Source organism: Mobula birostris, chromosome 3 (assembly GCF_030028105.1).
Source record: "Mobula birostris isolate sMobBir1 chromosome 3, sMobBir1.hap1, whole genome shotgun sequence".
In the NCBI taxonomy this organism is placed as follows: Eukaryota; Metazoa; Chordata; class Chondrichthyes; order Myliobatiformes; family Myliobatidae; genus Mobula; species Mobula birostris.
Window position 1 is genome coordinate 189,700,545 of NC_092372.1, and position 16,100 is coordinate 189,716,644.

Below are 16,100 nucleotides of genomic sequence, written 5' to 3' on the forward strand. Positions count from 1 at the left end.
AAGAGCAACAGGAGGAGATCCTCACTAACTGTTCTAATGGTACCGCTTTAACAGAGGAAAAAGATCAAAGGTTACCTCAGTAAAAAGTTAACTCACAGGTTTAGCATAGTGAAGTGATCGTCAGAGTTACCCTTGCTTGCCAGAATGACTCCAGGCCACTTTGACAAATTTAAGGTAAAGCCTAGACAAGTCCAAACCTGGTATCAATGGTTTGATATCAACAGACAGACACAGGCCAAGAAACAGTGTCCGTTTGTCAATAAAAAGAAGCAATGGGAAACTCATTTTTACTTATATTACCCTTGCTGTGTGAGTCCTGCCTCACTTCAATTTGTGTAGGAATTGGAATTGGGGTTGTAATTAGGATTGTAATTGATTGACTATTATCATATGTACTGAGATACAAAGATTTACAAGCCATCCATACAGATCATTTCAAAGCTTAAGTAGTCAAGAGAGTAGAAGTGAAAAGCAGTAACAGGATAAAGACTATCATGTAACAGTTACAGAGAAAGGGCAGTGCAAGTGCCATGGCAAAGTAGACTGTGAGATCAGACGTTCACCTTTAATGTATGAGAGATTCCTTCACGAGTCCTGTAACAGCAAGATAGAAGCTGATAAATAAAATCTAAAAATTGCTCTGAGCAATATTGCTGCACAATTACTTTATCCATTGTCCACCATTTTATTTCATTTCTTACCTCCTTTAAAATTTCTTACCTCCAAGCTTCTATGTGGAGGTGTGCTGGGGCAATGGCATCAATGCAGGTGATGCCAACAGGCTCAATAAACTGATTAGAAAGGCTGGCTCTGTTATAGCAGTCAACCTGGACACACTGGAGGCTGCTGTAGAACAAAGGACCCTATGGAAAATCCTGGCAGTTTTGGACAATATTTCTCACCCTCTGCATGCCACTTTGGCTGAACAGAGAAGGATTTTTAGTAATGGACTAAGACAATTGCGCTGCTCCAAAGTGCGCTCTTTATAAGGTCATTTTTACCTTTGGCAATCAGGCTCTATAACAAGTCAGCCTAAAGCTGGAGAAGTGATGACCCCCTCCTGTTAGACTGTGGTAACCTCTTTTTTATTCTTTCTACTCTTCTGATATTTATATCTGTGCACTTGTAATGCTACTGTGACACTGTAATTTCCTTTGGGATCAATAAAGTCTCTCTCTCAAGAAGTGAATCAATGGCTCTTGAAAAGACAGATGGTGTAATTTCTGAGCTCAGAGTTCTTTTTTCTAAAGTTGTAAACTTTTAAAACTTTTCAGCTAAATTTCATATGATAATATATACTAATAAATGAAACTAATACAATTTTTTAAAAACCCTGAATATCAAAAGAACTGCAGATACTAGAAATCTAAACAGCAACTCAGACCACATCGACAGAGTCAACATTTCAAGTCAAAGCCCCTTCATCATAAAAGAAAAGGAGACAAAGGAAACTTGTAAAGCTGCAGAAAGGGTTGTGAAGGGACATCTCTGATAAGGTAAATCCAGGGTAACCATGGAGATAAGCAGTAAGGAAGGCTATCTGGTGAATAAATGAGTGTGAACAGTTAGAGGGGGAGAATACAGATAAAAAAAACAAGACAGAAGATATATTAATGACATATGCATTGGAATAACCTTCAGTTTCCCACATTTCTTTTGTTTAATTTCTTTTGTCTCTGTTCTTATTCTCTAACTGCTCCCCTTCACTCATTCATCAGATAACCCTTTTGACTGCTTATCCCCTGGTCACCTTGGTTTTACCCTGTCACGGAGAAAGTACTGTATAGAAAAGATTTACAAGAATGTTGCTGGGACTAGAGAACTTCAGTCATGAGTAGAGACTGGAATTGGTTCCCATGTACTGAAGTTAGCTGAAAGGTGATTTATGATTGAAAAGTGCATTATACAAAGTTCTGCAAAATAATTTAACTATTACATAGTGCATTCTGAATTATCTTCAAATGTTCAATCTCATGCTACTAAAGCTAATTTCTAAACTTACTGATCACCTAATGGTCACTCTAAGCAAATGGCAACCTTTATACTTCATACTTCATTGTTACCAAACAATTGATACTAGAGCGTACAATCATCACAGCAATATTTGATTCTGCTCTTCGTGCTCCCTGGAGTACAACTCAAAAGTAAATATTAAAAATTTAAATTATAAATCATAAATAGAAAATAGAAAAGGGAAAGTAAGGTAGTGCAAAAAAACCGAGAGCCAAGTCCAGATATTTGGAGGGTATGGCCCAGATCCGGGTCAGGATCCGTTCAGCAGTCTTATCACAGTTGGAAAGAAGCTGTTCCCAAATCTGGCCGTACAAGTCTTCAAGCTCCTGAGCCTTCTCCTGGAGGGAAGAGGGACAAAAAGTGTGTTGGCAACCTCTTTCAATAACTAAAACTCAAGAGATTCAGAAGATGCTGGAAATTGAGAGCAACACGCAGAAAATGTTGAAGGAAATCAGGGGTCAGGTAGCACCTAAGGAAATGAATAAACAGTTGACATTTCCGGCAAGACCCTTCATCGGGACAGGATTTTATTTCTGAGATGAGAAGATCCAGAGTGGGCAGAAAACCACAGCGGGAATCAATAACAGCATGTGTTACATCCCAAGGAACTTTGCAGCAATGTTACTGAGGGAATTTTAAGGGAGATGACTACAAACTTGGTCAAATAGAACCTCTTTGAAGAGGGATTAAAAGGAGGTAGGGAAACAGAGGTGTTTGGGAAAGTTAGTCCAAGCCTGAGAGCCTCCGTATCAAAAAGCGTGGTCAGAGGAATTCAATTCAAGGCAACTAAGAAACTAGTTTTAAAATAGTACAGATATCTCAGAAGTTACAAGACTGAAGGAGATTACAGGGAAGATTACGTCTTGAAAGGGATGAAAATTCTAAGGTTAAGGATGTTTTTTGCCAAGGGTAAAACAGTAGAAAACACACACTGAAGTTGCAAATTAAATTCTCCTTATTTGAAACAATGTAAGTACATTAAGCAGAATCTAGAGTCCAGAATAATGGGAGATGAAGTCAGTGAAGCCATCTAAGCTCTTAGGAGCCTTAATGGGATCAGGGAGTTATTTCCTCCCATTGCAGCACCTTGAAGCAGGGTATCATGATACACCCATCATAAAAGATTGGCTGTCAATGACTGAGAGGAGATGCTTCTTCACCAGAGGCAGTGACTCTTTGGAAATCTCAACACAAGACAGCTATGATACTCTATTCCTAAATTTGTTCAAGACAGAGATTCATGGATATCTGGATTTAAAGGGAATCAATGGTGAAGAATTACTCCAGGAAAGTGATGGCAAAGTGTTAAATGACCTTCACCTGCTTCCCTTTTATATTTTCCAATGTTCTTGCATAAATATTGCAAAACCTGCACCTCATACATTATAACCTGCAATATAATCCTGCCATTAACAAACAATAAATTCTATCAATTAGGACTCCTTTATACCACACAAAGCCCCCATTTTAATAGGGATAAACCCACATATCATATCTTTCACACATTCCAGCCAATAAACCATGACTGAAAAAAATAACTAACTCTTGCTAACTCACCAACCCTCTTTTTTCTGGCACAAAGTGCCAGACTTGTAGAGACAGGTTTCTCTCTCTGACAGCTCCTTCTCCTCAGCACACCTTCTTCAGGAGGAAATTTAGGAGCTAAATAGGTATGTGAGTTCTTATGAAGATTCATCAGACAGGTTCCAGGACTGGGGGATATGCTATTGAAAGAGAGATTAAGTTGTGTATTCCTGCATTCTCTGGAATACGAATGAATAAAATGAGTCTGATCTGCCATTCCATCATGGCTAATTTATTATCCCCCTCAACCCCATTCTCCTGCCTTCTCCTGTAACCTTTGACTCCCTGATTAATCAGGAACATATCAACCTCTGCCTTAAGTATACTCAGTAACTTGGCCTGCACATCCATCTGTGGCAATGAATTCCAGAGACTCACCACCACCTCGCTAAAGAAAGTTTTCCGCATCTTTGTTCAAAATGGATGTCTCTCAATTCTGAGGCTGTGCTTTCTGGTCCCAGATTCCCTCACTATAGGAAACATCCTCTGTACATCCACCTTATCCAGACCTTTCTATATTCAATACATTTCAATGAGATTCCCCCCCCCCCCCACCCCCACCTTCTAAACTACAGCGAGTATAGGCCCAAAGCCATCAAATGCTCCAGGTATGTTAACACTTTCATTCCTGGGATCAATCTCGAGAACCTCCTCTGGGCCCTCTCCAACGCCAGCACTTCTTTTCTTAGATAAAGAGCTCAAAACTGCACACAATACTGTAATTGCGGTCTGACCAATGCTTATAAAGACAGCATCATATCCTTGGTCTTATATTCTAGTCCTCTTGAAATGAATGCTAACAGCATTTGCCTTCATACCATCAAGTCAACCTGTAAGTTAACCTTTTGCGAATCATGCACACAGATCCCAAGTCCCTTTGTACCTCTGAGTTTTGACATTTCTCCCCATTTAGAAAGTAGTCTACACATTTGCTCCTTCTACCAAAGTACATGACCATACACTTCCAAACGCTATATTCCATCTGCCACTTCTTTGCCTATTCTCCCAATCTATCCAAGTCCTTCTGCAGACTCCCTGCTTCCTCAACACTGCCTGCCCCTCCACCTATCTTTGTATCAGGTGCAAACTTAGCAGTAAAGGCATCAATTCTGTAATCCAAATCATTGACCTGTAACGCGAAAAGAAGCAGTAGTAATACTGACCACTGCGGAATACCACTTGTCACCAGCACCCAACTAGAATAGGTTCCCTTTATTCCCACTCTTTGCCTCCTGCCAGTCAGTTAATCTTCTATCCGTGCTAGTATCTTTCCTGTATTATGATAGGCTCCTATCTTGTGAAGCAGCCTCATGTGTGGCACCTTGTCAAAGGCCTTCTGAAAATCCAAGTTGATACCATCCATTGACTCTGCTTTGTCTATCCTACTTGATACTTCCTCAAAGAATTTCAAGAGATCTGCCTGGCAAGATTTCCTCTTAAGAAAGCAATGCTGACTTTGACCTACTTTACCATGCACCTCAAAGTACCCCAAAACCTCAACCTTAACAATGGTCTCCAACATCTTCACAACCATTAAATTAGACCAATTTGCCTATAATTTTCTTTCTTTTGTCTTCTTCCCCTTTTAAAGAGTGGAGTGACAGTTACAATTTTCCAGTCCTCCGGAACCATTCTGGAATCTACGGATTCTTGAAACACTATTGCTAATGCCTCCACAATCTCTTCAGCTACCTCTTTCAGAAACCTGGGATGTAGTCCATCTTGTCCAGGTGACTTATCTACCTTCAGACCTTTCAGCTTCGCAAGCACTTTCTCCTTAGTAATAGCAACTGCACTCACTTCTGCCCCCTGACACTCTCAAATTTCTGGCATACTGGGAGTATCTTCCACAGTGAAGACTGACACAAAATACTTAATAAGTTCGTCTGCCACTTCGTTGTTTCCCGTTATTGCCTCTCCAGTGTCATTTTCCAGCAGCCCAATATCCACTCTCACCTCTCTTTTACACTTTATATATCTGAAAAAATGTCTGGTATCCTCTTTGATATTATTGGCTAGATTACCTTCATATTTTATCTTTTCTTTCCTTATTTTTTTTTAGTTGTCTTCTGCTGTTTTTTAGAAGCTTCACAATCTTTTCACTTCCCATGAATTTTTGCTAGATTATATGCCCTTCACTTTTGCTTTAATGCTGCCTTTGACTTCCTTTGTCAGCCACAGTTGCCTCATCCTCCCTTTAGAATACTTCTTTGTCTTTGGGGTGTATCTATCCTGCACATTCCATATCACCCCTAGAAACTCCAGCCACTGCTGTTCAAAGCAGCAAAGTATAGCTAAGACATACGGTAGGGTTAGCAAGTTGTGGCCATGCTATGATAGCATCAGAAGGGTGGCGGCATTAGTGGGCTTCCCCCATTACAATGCTTGAGCTGTGCTCATTGATGCAAAATGACACATCTCACTCTGTGTTTCAATGTAATGAAGCTAGAAGCAAGGGTCGGTCTCAGAATTAAACCATAAGCCATTTCAAATTGAGGGGAGGAGAAATATCTTCACAGATGGTGGTGGTCCTTCTAGGAATTCTCTGCACAAGAGGTCTATGGAAGCTTAGCCACTAAGTTCATTCAAAGCAGAGATAAAGGGAAAAGGGCCGTGCAGGAAAATAGATCCGAAATAGAAGATCAGCCATGATTTTGACAAATGGCAGCACAGGCTTGAGGGACAGTCTACTCTTTCTCTTATTTCTTGTGTTCCTTTCAGAGGTGATGAAGATGCAAGGAGGTTTCATGGGTTTAAGGACAAGCCAAGTGAGCATGCAACAAATGGCAGATGGGAGAATGTGATGTTTTCTATTTAGGTAGATAAAAGAGAGGTGCTGTGCGTCTTTAAGTAGTAAAAGAGTATTGTAGTTGACACTCAAATGGACCTGTGCATTTTGTACATGCCAACAGGTGCAGCGGTTAGCTAGGAATCTGAATGGTATGTTGGCCTATATTGCAAGAGGATTTGTGTAAAGAGTAAAGATGACATATTACAAATAGATAGAGCTTTGCTAAGAACACCTGCTGTCTTGTGTACAGTTTTGATCTCATATCATTCAGCAAAGTTTCACCAGACTGCTTCATGAGATTACTGCATTTGGTGTGTCTGCAGTAAGAGGTTCAACAAATAGGATGCATGACTTTACTGAAATGTGCAAGATTTATCGTGAGCTTGATGTGTATCTGCAGAGATCTTTCTCCTGGCCAAGGAGTTGAGATCCTGCAATCAATAATGAATAGGCCATTTATTACTGAAATTTCTCCTTCAAAGCACAGTGGTCCTTTCAAATTTTCTACCATGGAAGTCTGTTATTGCAATGATACGAGAGAATTAGGGTCTTAATGGATTAAAGGGATATGAGATAGAAGATGGGGTTCTTGAAGTAGAAGATCAACCATAACCTTGCCAAATGATGGAGCAGGCTCAAGGGAGAAAAGCCCACTTGTGCTTCTGTTCCTTATGTTCTTGCTGGTCTGACTGTCACACACACTGTGACTAAATTAACAGCAGAGGTGCACATGCAGTAGAACTGCTGCCCCACGTCTCCAGTAACCGAGCTTCAATCCCGACCCTTAGTGATTTCTATGTGAAGTTGACAGGTTTTTCTCGTAACCAGTAGGATTCTTCAAATTCAAGTTTAATTGTCATTCAACCACACATGATTACCCATGAATACAGCCAAATGAGACTGCGTAACTCTGGAGGCAAGATTCAAAACACAGTACCAGCAGTCATACACAGCACAAGGCACATATAGCACATATAAGATAGCAAGAACATATAAGATATCAGCAAAGTACCATCATACAAAAAAAAAGTCCAAGACCCTGTGTCCATGAATGTTGCAGTAGTCTGCAGTCGAACTCAATATGGCTTGTCTTCTGCCAAGTGAACACAGGGGGCAGCACTGACTCCAGTTGAGATGCCACACCACACAACTTTCAACTCCAATGTCTTTCACCTGGGCGACCGTAAACAGGTGACACCGCAAACTGACCATAAGATATTAGAACAGATTCAGGCCACTTGGCCCACCGAGTCGGCTCCACCATTTCATCATGGCTCATCCAATTTTCCTCTCAGCCCCAATCTCCTGCCTTCTCTCCATATCCCTTCATTCCCTGACCAGTTAAGAATCTATCAACCTCTGGTTGAGGCCTTGTCCTTGCAATGACTCAGGACACCTGCTCCCCCCACCGTCCACCAATAAATTAGTGACTCAGACATGAAGCTTTCCATATTAACAGTGTCCGACAGGGTCACAAGATCACAAGAAAAGTGACTAAGATGATCACTCTCTGTTACTCACCGCCTTCACGCCCTGACTCCACCAACACCCCCCTGATACAATCTGCACCGTCCAGTTCCTTCTCTGCCAATAAGCAATTCGCTGATAGAGGTAGGCCTGCAATACTTTAAGTTTTTAATGTCCAGCAGGGTCTTGCCATCATAAAAAATACATTAAAAAAAGACAGCAACACTTTGCCTGGCCCCGTAGGAGCCGCTGCGACTCAGCGGACTGCCATCTCACCACCATCTTTTCCTTAGGGCCCCACATCCCAAAGGCGGGGGCTGGTGTGTTCATTGGCCATATACACTCAGTGCCACTGTTATTAGATACCTCCTGTACCTAATTAAGTGACCACTGGTAGTAAGTTGCCCCTAGTGTGTTGGTGAGTGATACAATCAGGAGAGAGTTGGTGGGAATGTGGAGAGAATAAGCAAGGTGAGGGTAAATGAGTGCTTGATGGTTGACTCTAACTCAATGGGCCCAAGAATATTCTATTCTATATCTTTTAGGATATGACTTGCAGAGAGACTGCCCTTAGTCATGTTAGCAGAGTCATTGACTGAGGAGACTGAGGAGACTAACGGCTTCCTCAGAAACATTACTGATGGTAGTGGGGTTCTCCCTTCTTATGTGTAGACTATGATGTGCTATCCTCAGCCAGCTGTTCTGAGGATAGTTATTGATCCAAAGCCACCACCTTTCACTCTGGCAAACAGAATATGTGAATCAGAAATGTGGAACAGAAGATACAGACATGTGCTGTAATGGTACAATTATAGCAGTTGTTCTATCTCACCAGGCAGGAAGGAGTAAGAATTAATGGTGTCATCATGTGATAACAATGGTTATCAGCTAAAGTGTTCTACCTGAGGAAGGAAAGCTTCGGGGAACCAGTAAATTTTAGTTTAATTATTACAAGATGGATCAAGGAGCAATTGAGTTACATAGACCACATTGGTCTTTGGTTTATCTCCTGCTTAATGATCACAAATCAGGTACATGTAGTGAATCCAAAGTTGGAGGTGTATGTGAATGTAGAGTTGGATTTACAATTAGATCAACCAGAGTTTTATTGAGGGTGGAGCAGGTACAATGAACTGAGTGACCTCCACCTTGAATGAGTCAAAACTGCACTCTGCATTGTAGGCATTAGCCATCATTGAACAGCTGGACATTCAGATAATGAAATGCTTTGTGATTCCCAGATATTCCAGGTTGTTGTGTGACACCTCAAGGTGATGTGGATGCAAGAGATGACATTTGACACTACTAAGAAATCTCATAATCCTTGGGATTCCTGCTATTCTCCACTCAGTGAGAAACAGATTAATTGATTCTGTTAAATATAACCTCCACTTCCACCCTAATATTGTTGTCCTTGATATGCTTGTGCATTCAGTACCAGCCTGAAAAGACGCTCAAGCGAAAAAAAAATCATAGTAACCATCACGTCTATTTGCATTGAGAGCAGGGTTTGGTCTGTGGCTGTAGGTTTTGGAGAGCACACCACTGGGTAAGCAGGACATCCTTCCACATTAGTCCCTTATGAATTGGGAATTGCTGCAATCCTACATGGTTCCAGCCTCACCTGCATCTCAACCGAAGCAGATAGCCTTTCTCAGCAGCCATCTTCTCGTTCCCCCATCTCATTGTAGACTTAAATCAATGGTCACCAAAAACCTTCCTATCCAGTAGTTTTGCCTAAACTTAGAGGTAACTTCAATATTACAATTCATAGTATCACACAGCTCAGAAGCAGGCCCTTCCACACCCACCTAAGCGTGTCCCATTTGCTAGTATTTGACCCATATCCCTCTAAACCTTTGCCATCCATGTGCCTGTCCAAATGTGTTTTACATGTTCATATTGTACCTGCCTCAACCATGTATGAACATCGGACCAGAAGTCCCTACAAAGGACTGCGCGAACAGCTAAGAGGATCATAGGGGTCTCCCTACCATCCACTGGGGACATCTAGCAAGAGCGCTGCATATGCCGGGCCCTTTGTATTATTAAGGATCCCACCCACCTATCCATCCAGTATCCTCATTGACCTTCTACCTTAAGGCAGGAAACTACGATGCATAAAAACAGAAACCGTCAGGACAAGGAACAGTTGCTTCCCCAATGCCATTAGGCTTCTGAACCCCTGGCAGCATCGTATTTAAAGTGTCTCTGGTTAATCTGTCCTGGAGCTTACCATATTTAATATTAATGCATGTTGGGTTATGTGTGATTCATCTGTAAATTGTATCCTTACCTTCATAAGATATCATTTGTTATGTGTGTTATATACTTCACCCTGGCTGGAAGAAACATTGCCTCATTTCTGTATACATTATATACATTTTCGTAGTTAAATGACCTGAGTCTCAGTATTCTGTAACTCCAGTCTCAGCCACATACTGAAAAGCATCACCACCTTACAAGCGACCTTCTCCGATCATTCACCTGTGTATAACTAAGGATACATTTAAGTAGCGAAGATGGTGACAATTCCTGCTGCTAAACATTAGGCTTTCCAAAAATACAAACAGCATGTTTAGCAAATAGTAAACAGTGTCAGTTGCTCATGGAAGTCCAGTTTGACAGGAGTTTTATCTGATCAGCATTGCAAAGGATTGCTGCCGAAATCTACGTACTCTGCATGTTTCAATCATGTGTGGATGTCAGCCAGGGCCTACTCTCCAAATGCAGCCCATCTGTATGTACGTCACACATCAAATTCGGCCTAATCCAGGAGCCAGAGCATCCGAACAACCAGCACAATGGAGGTTATTTCCAAAGCCCGAGTGCCTAATATTGTCCCTGGGCATACACTTCTACACGAGCTTGGGTTATGTACCTGGGTGCTGGATGCAAGACCCTTAATATCCCTCATCAACCTAGGTTCCCTAATCTGGCAAGACTCACCCTTCACTCAAACAAGTACATGCTGGATCTGAACTCTTCTCACTGATAAAAACTTACCACTTGACAGACATTGCTTTACCTGGAAACAGTTTCAAAGGACATTTGAAAGTTCTAGTCTGATGCCAGCAAAATTAGCCTTCCCCCAATTTAAGACCTAATTTCAGTTCTATCCTTTATTGTAACAATCTTGAAGCTAATAGAATTATGGTCACTGGCTCCAAAGCACCCCCCCCACTGACACATCAGCCACTTACCCTACCTGGTGGAGTTCAAATTTTACACCCTCTTTATTACACCCTTCAAAATATTGCTTGAGAAACCTTCCCTGAACACACTTAACAAATTATGATCCATTTAAGCTGAAATCTATCACTTGCTGGCTTCTACTCCTTTCCCTCTCCCCACCTTCTTATTTAAGCTTCTTCTCCCTTCCCTTCCAGTCCTAATGATTTTGGGTCTCGGCCCAAAACATTGACTTTCCATTCCTCTCGATAGATTCTGCCTAACCTGCTGAGTTCCTCCAGTGTTTTATATTTGCCCCTCTGGAGAATTTCTTGTGTTTATGACACAGTCCTATGTTCTGATCCATGCTCATTGATTCATTGGTGTTCTGTGTTCATCTCGTCACCCAGAATCCTGTACTGACATCATCCTGGGAAAAAGACTCTGAAGGTCTTACCCTATTTAAGCCTCTCACAATTTTATGTACTTTGTATCTCAGCTTCCAATGTTCTTTCTACTAGTTTTGATTTCATAACTAAGGGAAATGGTTTCTGCCTTCATCTTTTATTTAGGACTGACACAACCTCATACCTTCAGTTAAATCTCCTCTCGAACTCCTTTGTTTCAGCCTCTGAAGGGGAGAAGGCAAGAGAATGGGGTTGAGAGGGTTAATATATTAACCATGATGGAATATTGGGGCAGACTCGATGGGCTGAATGGCCTAATTCTATTCCTGCAGTATGTCTTATGACCAGCATAGGCTGGATAATAGTGATGTAACTGACCTCTGATTTTGAAAGTGTACATAACCACATGCAATTCAGAAAGGAAGTCTGGGAGAAGGAAGGAGTGGAAATTGAAATGAGACCTGTGATATCTCTGAAACATAAGTGACTTATTACTTAGCAATGCCATTTCACAATTGATATAAATTTAACTCAGGTTTTAAAACACCTAACTTCTGACTTAACACTTCTAGTTCTCCCATTTCCTCATTTACATTATTACATTTAATTCATTTGCTTAGTTAAGAGAAAAAAGCCAAGGCATTGCCTGCTGTAACATGTATAAGTGATGATCCCAATCCAATCACTAAACGACACTGAACTGAAACACTTTGTATTCATCCTCTGTGCAGAAGGCATTTTTCACTTCTGCTTGTTGGAACGCGGCAGTAGTTCAAGCCTGCCTGAGTTTCGATGTTACATTCTTTACCCATGCCCTAGCTTGTCATCTCGCTGGAAGAAATGCAGTAGCTTCAGCAGAGTGTGTTTACCTAAATTAAACAGTGCAAACTGTTGGAGAAATGCGCATTAAATTGCCATTTCTCAAACTGCTCTCGAACTTTTATCATTGAGACATGCATCTCATACCAATTCTGTGATGTGACTGTGAATAATTACTGAACTGCATCTGAAGGTGAGATTATTTTTTTCCCTTTTACTGTTGCTTTCTGCTTTTATTGACCAATGAAATATAGATTCCTGGCTGCAATCAAGAGTCACGCTCAGACACTGTCTGGTGTCAGATGTCAAGAAAGTTATTTTCATACAGAAGCTGTTATATATCCTTCCACTTTTTGCTTTTTCATCTCCTTTCCTACACGTGCACAAAATGCTTAAAAGAACCATGTTGATATAGGTAACAACAGGATAAAGGCAAGGGTGGAGCACAAATAATATGCTCAGAACTGTAAAAATACAACTCCTTTGAATGCCTTCAGCTCTTGTGTGCAGTTCAGCTATCTGTTGATTTCATAGATGACCTGAATTATTATCTAGGTATCACACACTTCTTTCACTGCAGTTCTGAAGACCACTTGCCTTTGACAGAAGAGATGAGCCAATTCATCATTTCTCGACCCCGCTCCTGAGCACAACTTTATTGCAACTGGGCCACAGTTAATTTTCTAATTCATGGTTATTTTTGATTTTATCGCCTCATGGTGGTATCCCAACCATCAGCATATTATAATGAACTAAAGCAAAATACTGAGGCTGCTGAAAATCTGAAAGAAAACCAGAAAATACAAGATTGGAAGTTCAAGATCCAAGATTGTTACTTTGGATCTGATGCAACATAGAAAAGAAGCACAAAGAACATAATAAAAAAAGAAAACAAAACAGAATAAATATAAAAAGCAATCCTATTAAGTACAATGTACAGTATAAGTAACAGTTATTTACACAGACTGATTGTATGCACATACAACTGTGCTAGGTGATGTTATGTAGTGGTGGGGGGTGTGGTAGGGTGGGGGTGTTGATTAGCCTGACCGTTTGGGGTGAAGTAACTGTTTTTGAGTCTGGTGTCCTGGCGTGGATGCTGTGCAGCTTCTTCCCTGATGGGGTGAGCTAACAGTCCATAAGCAGGGTGGGTGGGATCCTTCTGTATTTCATGAAATACTTGAAATATTCAATCTCAGGAAGTGTCTGTGGTGAGAGATGTTGCTTACAGCCTCAATATCAATGCAATCTCCGTGCCTGCTTTAAGTGGGTAAGGGCCAAAAATCTAATCCAAGGAACCTGATCCTAACTTGCTAGTCATAGCCAGTTTCACAGTATTGAAAGATGGAATATGAGAATTTTAAGTTGGGGTCCTACAGCAGAATTGGGAAGAGGATTCACATCTTCCTGTAGCTGTCTGGGTTTGACAAGGGTTGGAAGACACAAAGGCAAAGCTGGAGCTGCTGGCTCCCCAGGGTAATTGCTTCTTTTGGAAAATAGTCTAAAGCAGGGTTTCCCAGCCTGAGGCCCACGGACCACTTGCGTAATGGTATTGGACCATGGCATAAAGAGTGTTGGGAACCCCTGGTCTAAAGGATGCTTTCAACCTTCCCAGCCTCAATCCGTCACCTTCCCCACAAGCCTGAAAGCCAATGGCCACTCTGGCTTTCAGGATCATGAACATCAGTCTAGGCCTCCTGATTGCAGGTTGCTCTCCCACCAATAGCCAGCAATCACTGAAGGGTCAGCAATAGCAACTCTTGACTTGTCATAGGGGCACGCAGCATGTGGCCCACCATGTCTGTGCTGACAGATGACACCCATCTGTGTAAATCACAGTTTCCATCATTTGGCCCAGCCTTCAGTGTTTGGGTAACCCAGATGCAATTCAAATGCAGCTCTCTTAGACTTCCTCATCAGCGTACCTTTCCTAAACCACAATCAGTCTCTCAAAGCAATGATTTCAAATGGTTGCATACACATATGGTGGCCCTATGTGTAAATTTTCTATTTCATGCAATACATTTAGCTCCCTATATTAATGTCTGCTTCATTCCTTTCCAGATGGAGCCCGGAGGAGGCAATGCCAGTGATGACATCGATGCCATGTTCAGCAATCTCCTGGGAGAAATGGACTTGCTGACACAGGTTGGTTGTACTTGATTTGTTCTTTACATTAGCGAAGGAGCAAACCAAGTACAGGTGATTGGACAGCAGCAGGAAGAGTCCAGCATTGAGGAGAGAAATAATGCATTGAAATGTTTATGTTTTGCTTGCAAGTGAAGACAAGATAAACCTCAAAGAGATGTTGAGATGTCCTCTTCGTAGGAAAATGATTTAAATTTTGATGCAAGCAGGAAAAAAGAAACAGAAGAGTTCAGAATCAGAATCAGATTTAATATCACTGGCAAGACAGAAAATCCCGAGGAACTCAGCAGGCCAGGCAGCATCAATAGAGAAGAATAAACAGTCAACGTTTCAGGCCAAGACTCTTTTTCAGTCCTAATGGAGAGTTGAATTAAATTAGGTGGCTACTATTCCTTTGAGAAATTATTTTCCATTTTCTTCAGACTATTCTGATGAATGTTCCCAAAACGTTGACTGTGCGTTTCCCCCCAAGGATGCTGCCTGACCCACCGAGTTGTTCCAGCTTCCTTATGCATTTCATCAGAATGTTTATGTCCAGTTTAGTAATATCCAACATCACATTTTGCCCATAGACTCACAACATAAAAATAATTACCGAGCATTTCAGTCAGTTATTGAGGTTTCTGTATGTCTGACACAGATTAAGCTTCTTCCACCCTCCCCAAACATTCCATTGTCAGAAAGAAAAGAAAAAAAAATGCTTTTGGACAGATTCTGAAAATATTCAGGTCTCTAGATGTCATTTATATCCATGAGGTCAGTGGCAGTAAAGAGATGCTTAGGGAGTACTCAGGTCATCTCTATTGTCCTGTTAATAGGCATCCATTAGTCTCATGAGACCATGGATTTGCGCCTTGGAAGGTTTCCAGGGCGCAGGCCTGGGCAAGGTTGTATGAAAGACCGGCAGTTGCCCATGATGCAAGTCTCCTCCCTCCATGGTACCAATGTTGTCCAAGGGAAGGGCATTAGGACCCATACAGCTTGGCACCAGTGTCATCGCAGAGCAATGTGCGGTTAAGTGCCTTGCTCAAGGACAGAACACATTGCCTCAGCCAAGGCTCGAACTAGTGACCTTCAAATCACCAGACGACTGCCTTAACCACTTGGCCACGCGCCTGTAGTTCAATGCAATAACTCACAACCAGTGGAAATATTTACAAATTTATCCTTGTAATTCAGCAAAAATCATTCTTGAGTTAAGGCTTTTGCATGGAATACTTAGGTAGTTAGTAGTGACCCTTCTCAAACTCTTAGAGAGCTAGTAGTGAAGGTATTCCTTCAAGAATCAGAAGGGAATCTATGGATTTTGATGATGATAGAAAGGTGAACATTGCCCAGAAATTCATACATTTAGTGCACCATATAACATGACAGTTCATTGCTCTCTGTCTCTGAAAATCAGTTCCACTGAAGTGAATCGAATGAACGTTGCAGACAGAGTACAGTCAGTTGTCAGTATTGATTGTATAATCAAACTCATTGAGTTGGACAGAGAACTTGGTATAAAAAATGCACACATCTATTGCCCCTCCAGAAGGGATGGTAATAACAGATTTTGGAGGTGCTGAATAATTAAACAATTTTTTACTAAAAATGTGCAATTACAGCAAAACAAAAGTCTACTTTAGTGCAAAGTGATCAACTATTTACTTCCCAGAAATAAAAAGCTATGAAGTCACATTTTAAATCATATGACTTCA

The 16,100-nt window shown here is 41.2% G+C and overlaps 1 protein-coding gene across 1 annotated transcript in view; it reads left to right on the forward strand.

Annotated features, from left to right (window-relative positions):
* Positions 1-16,100, forward strand: part of apbb1ip (amyloid beta (A4) precursor protein-binding, family B, member 1 interacting protein) — a 139,757-nt gene that overhangs the window by 39,284 nt on the left and 84,373 nt on the right. Inside the window, exon 2 of the mRNA XM_072253863.1 lies at positions 14,317-14,400. Within this exon, the coding sequence (XP_072109964.1) occupies positions 14,317-14,400 (84 nt within the window). The remainder of the gene's footprint in view (positions 1-14,316; positions 14,401-16,100) is intronic.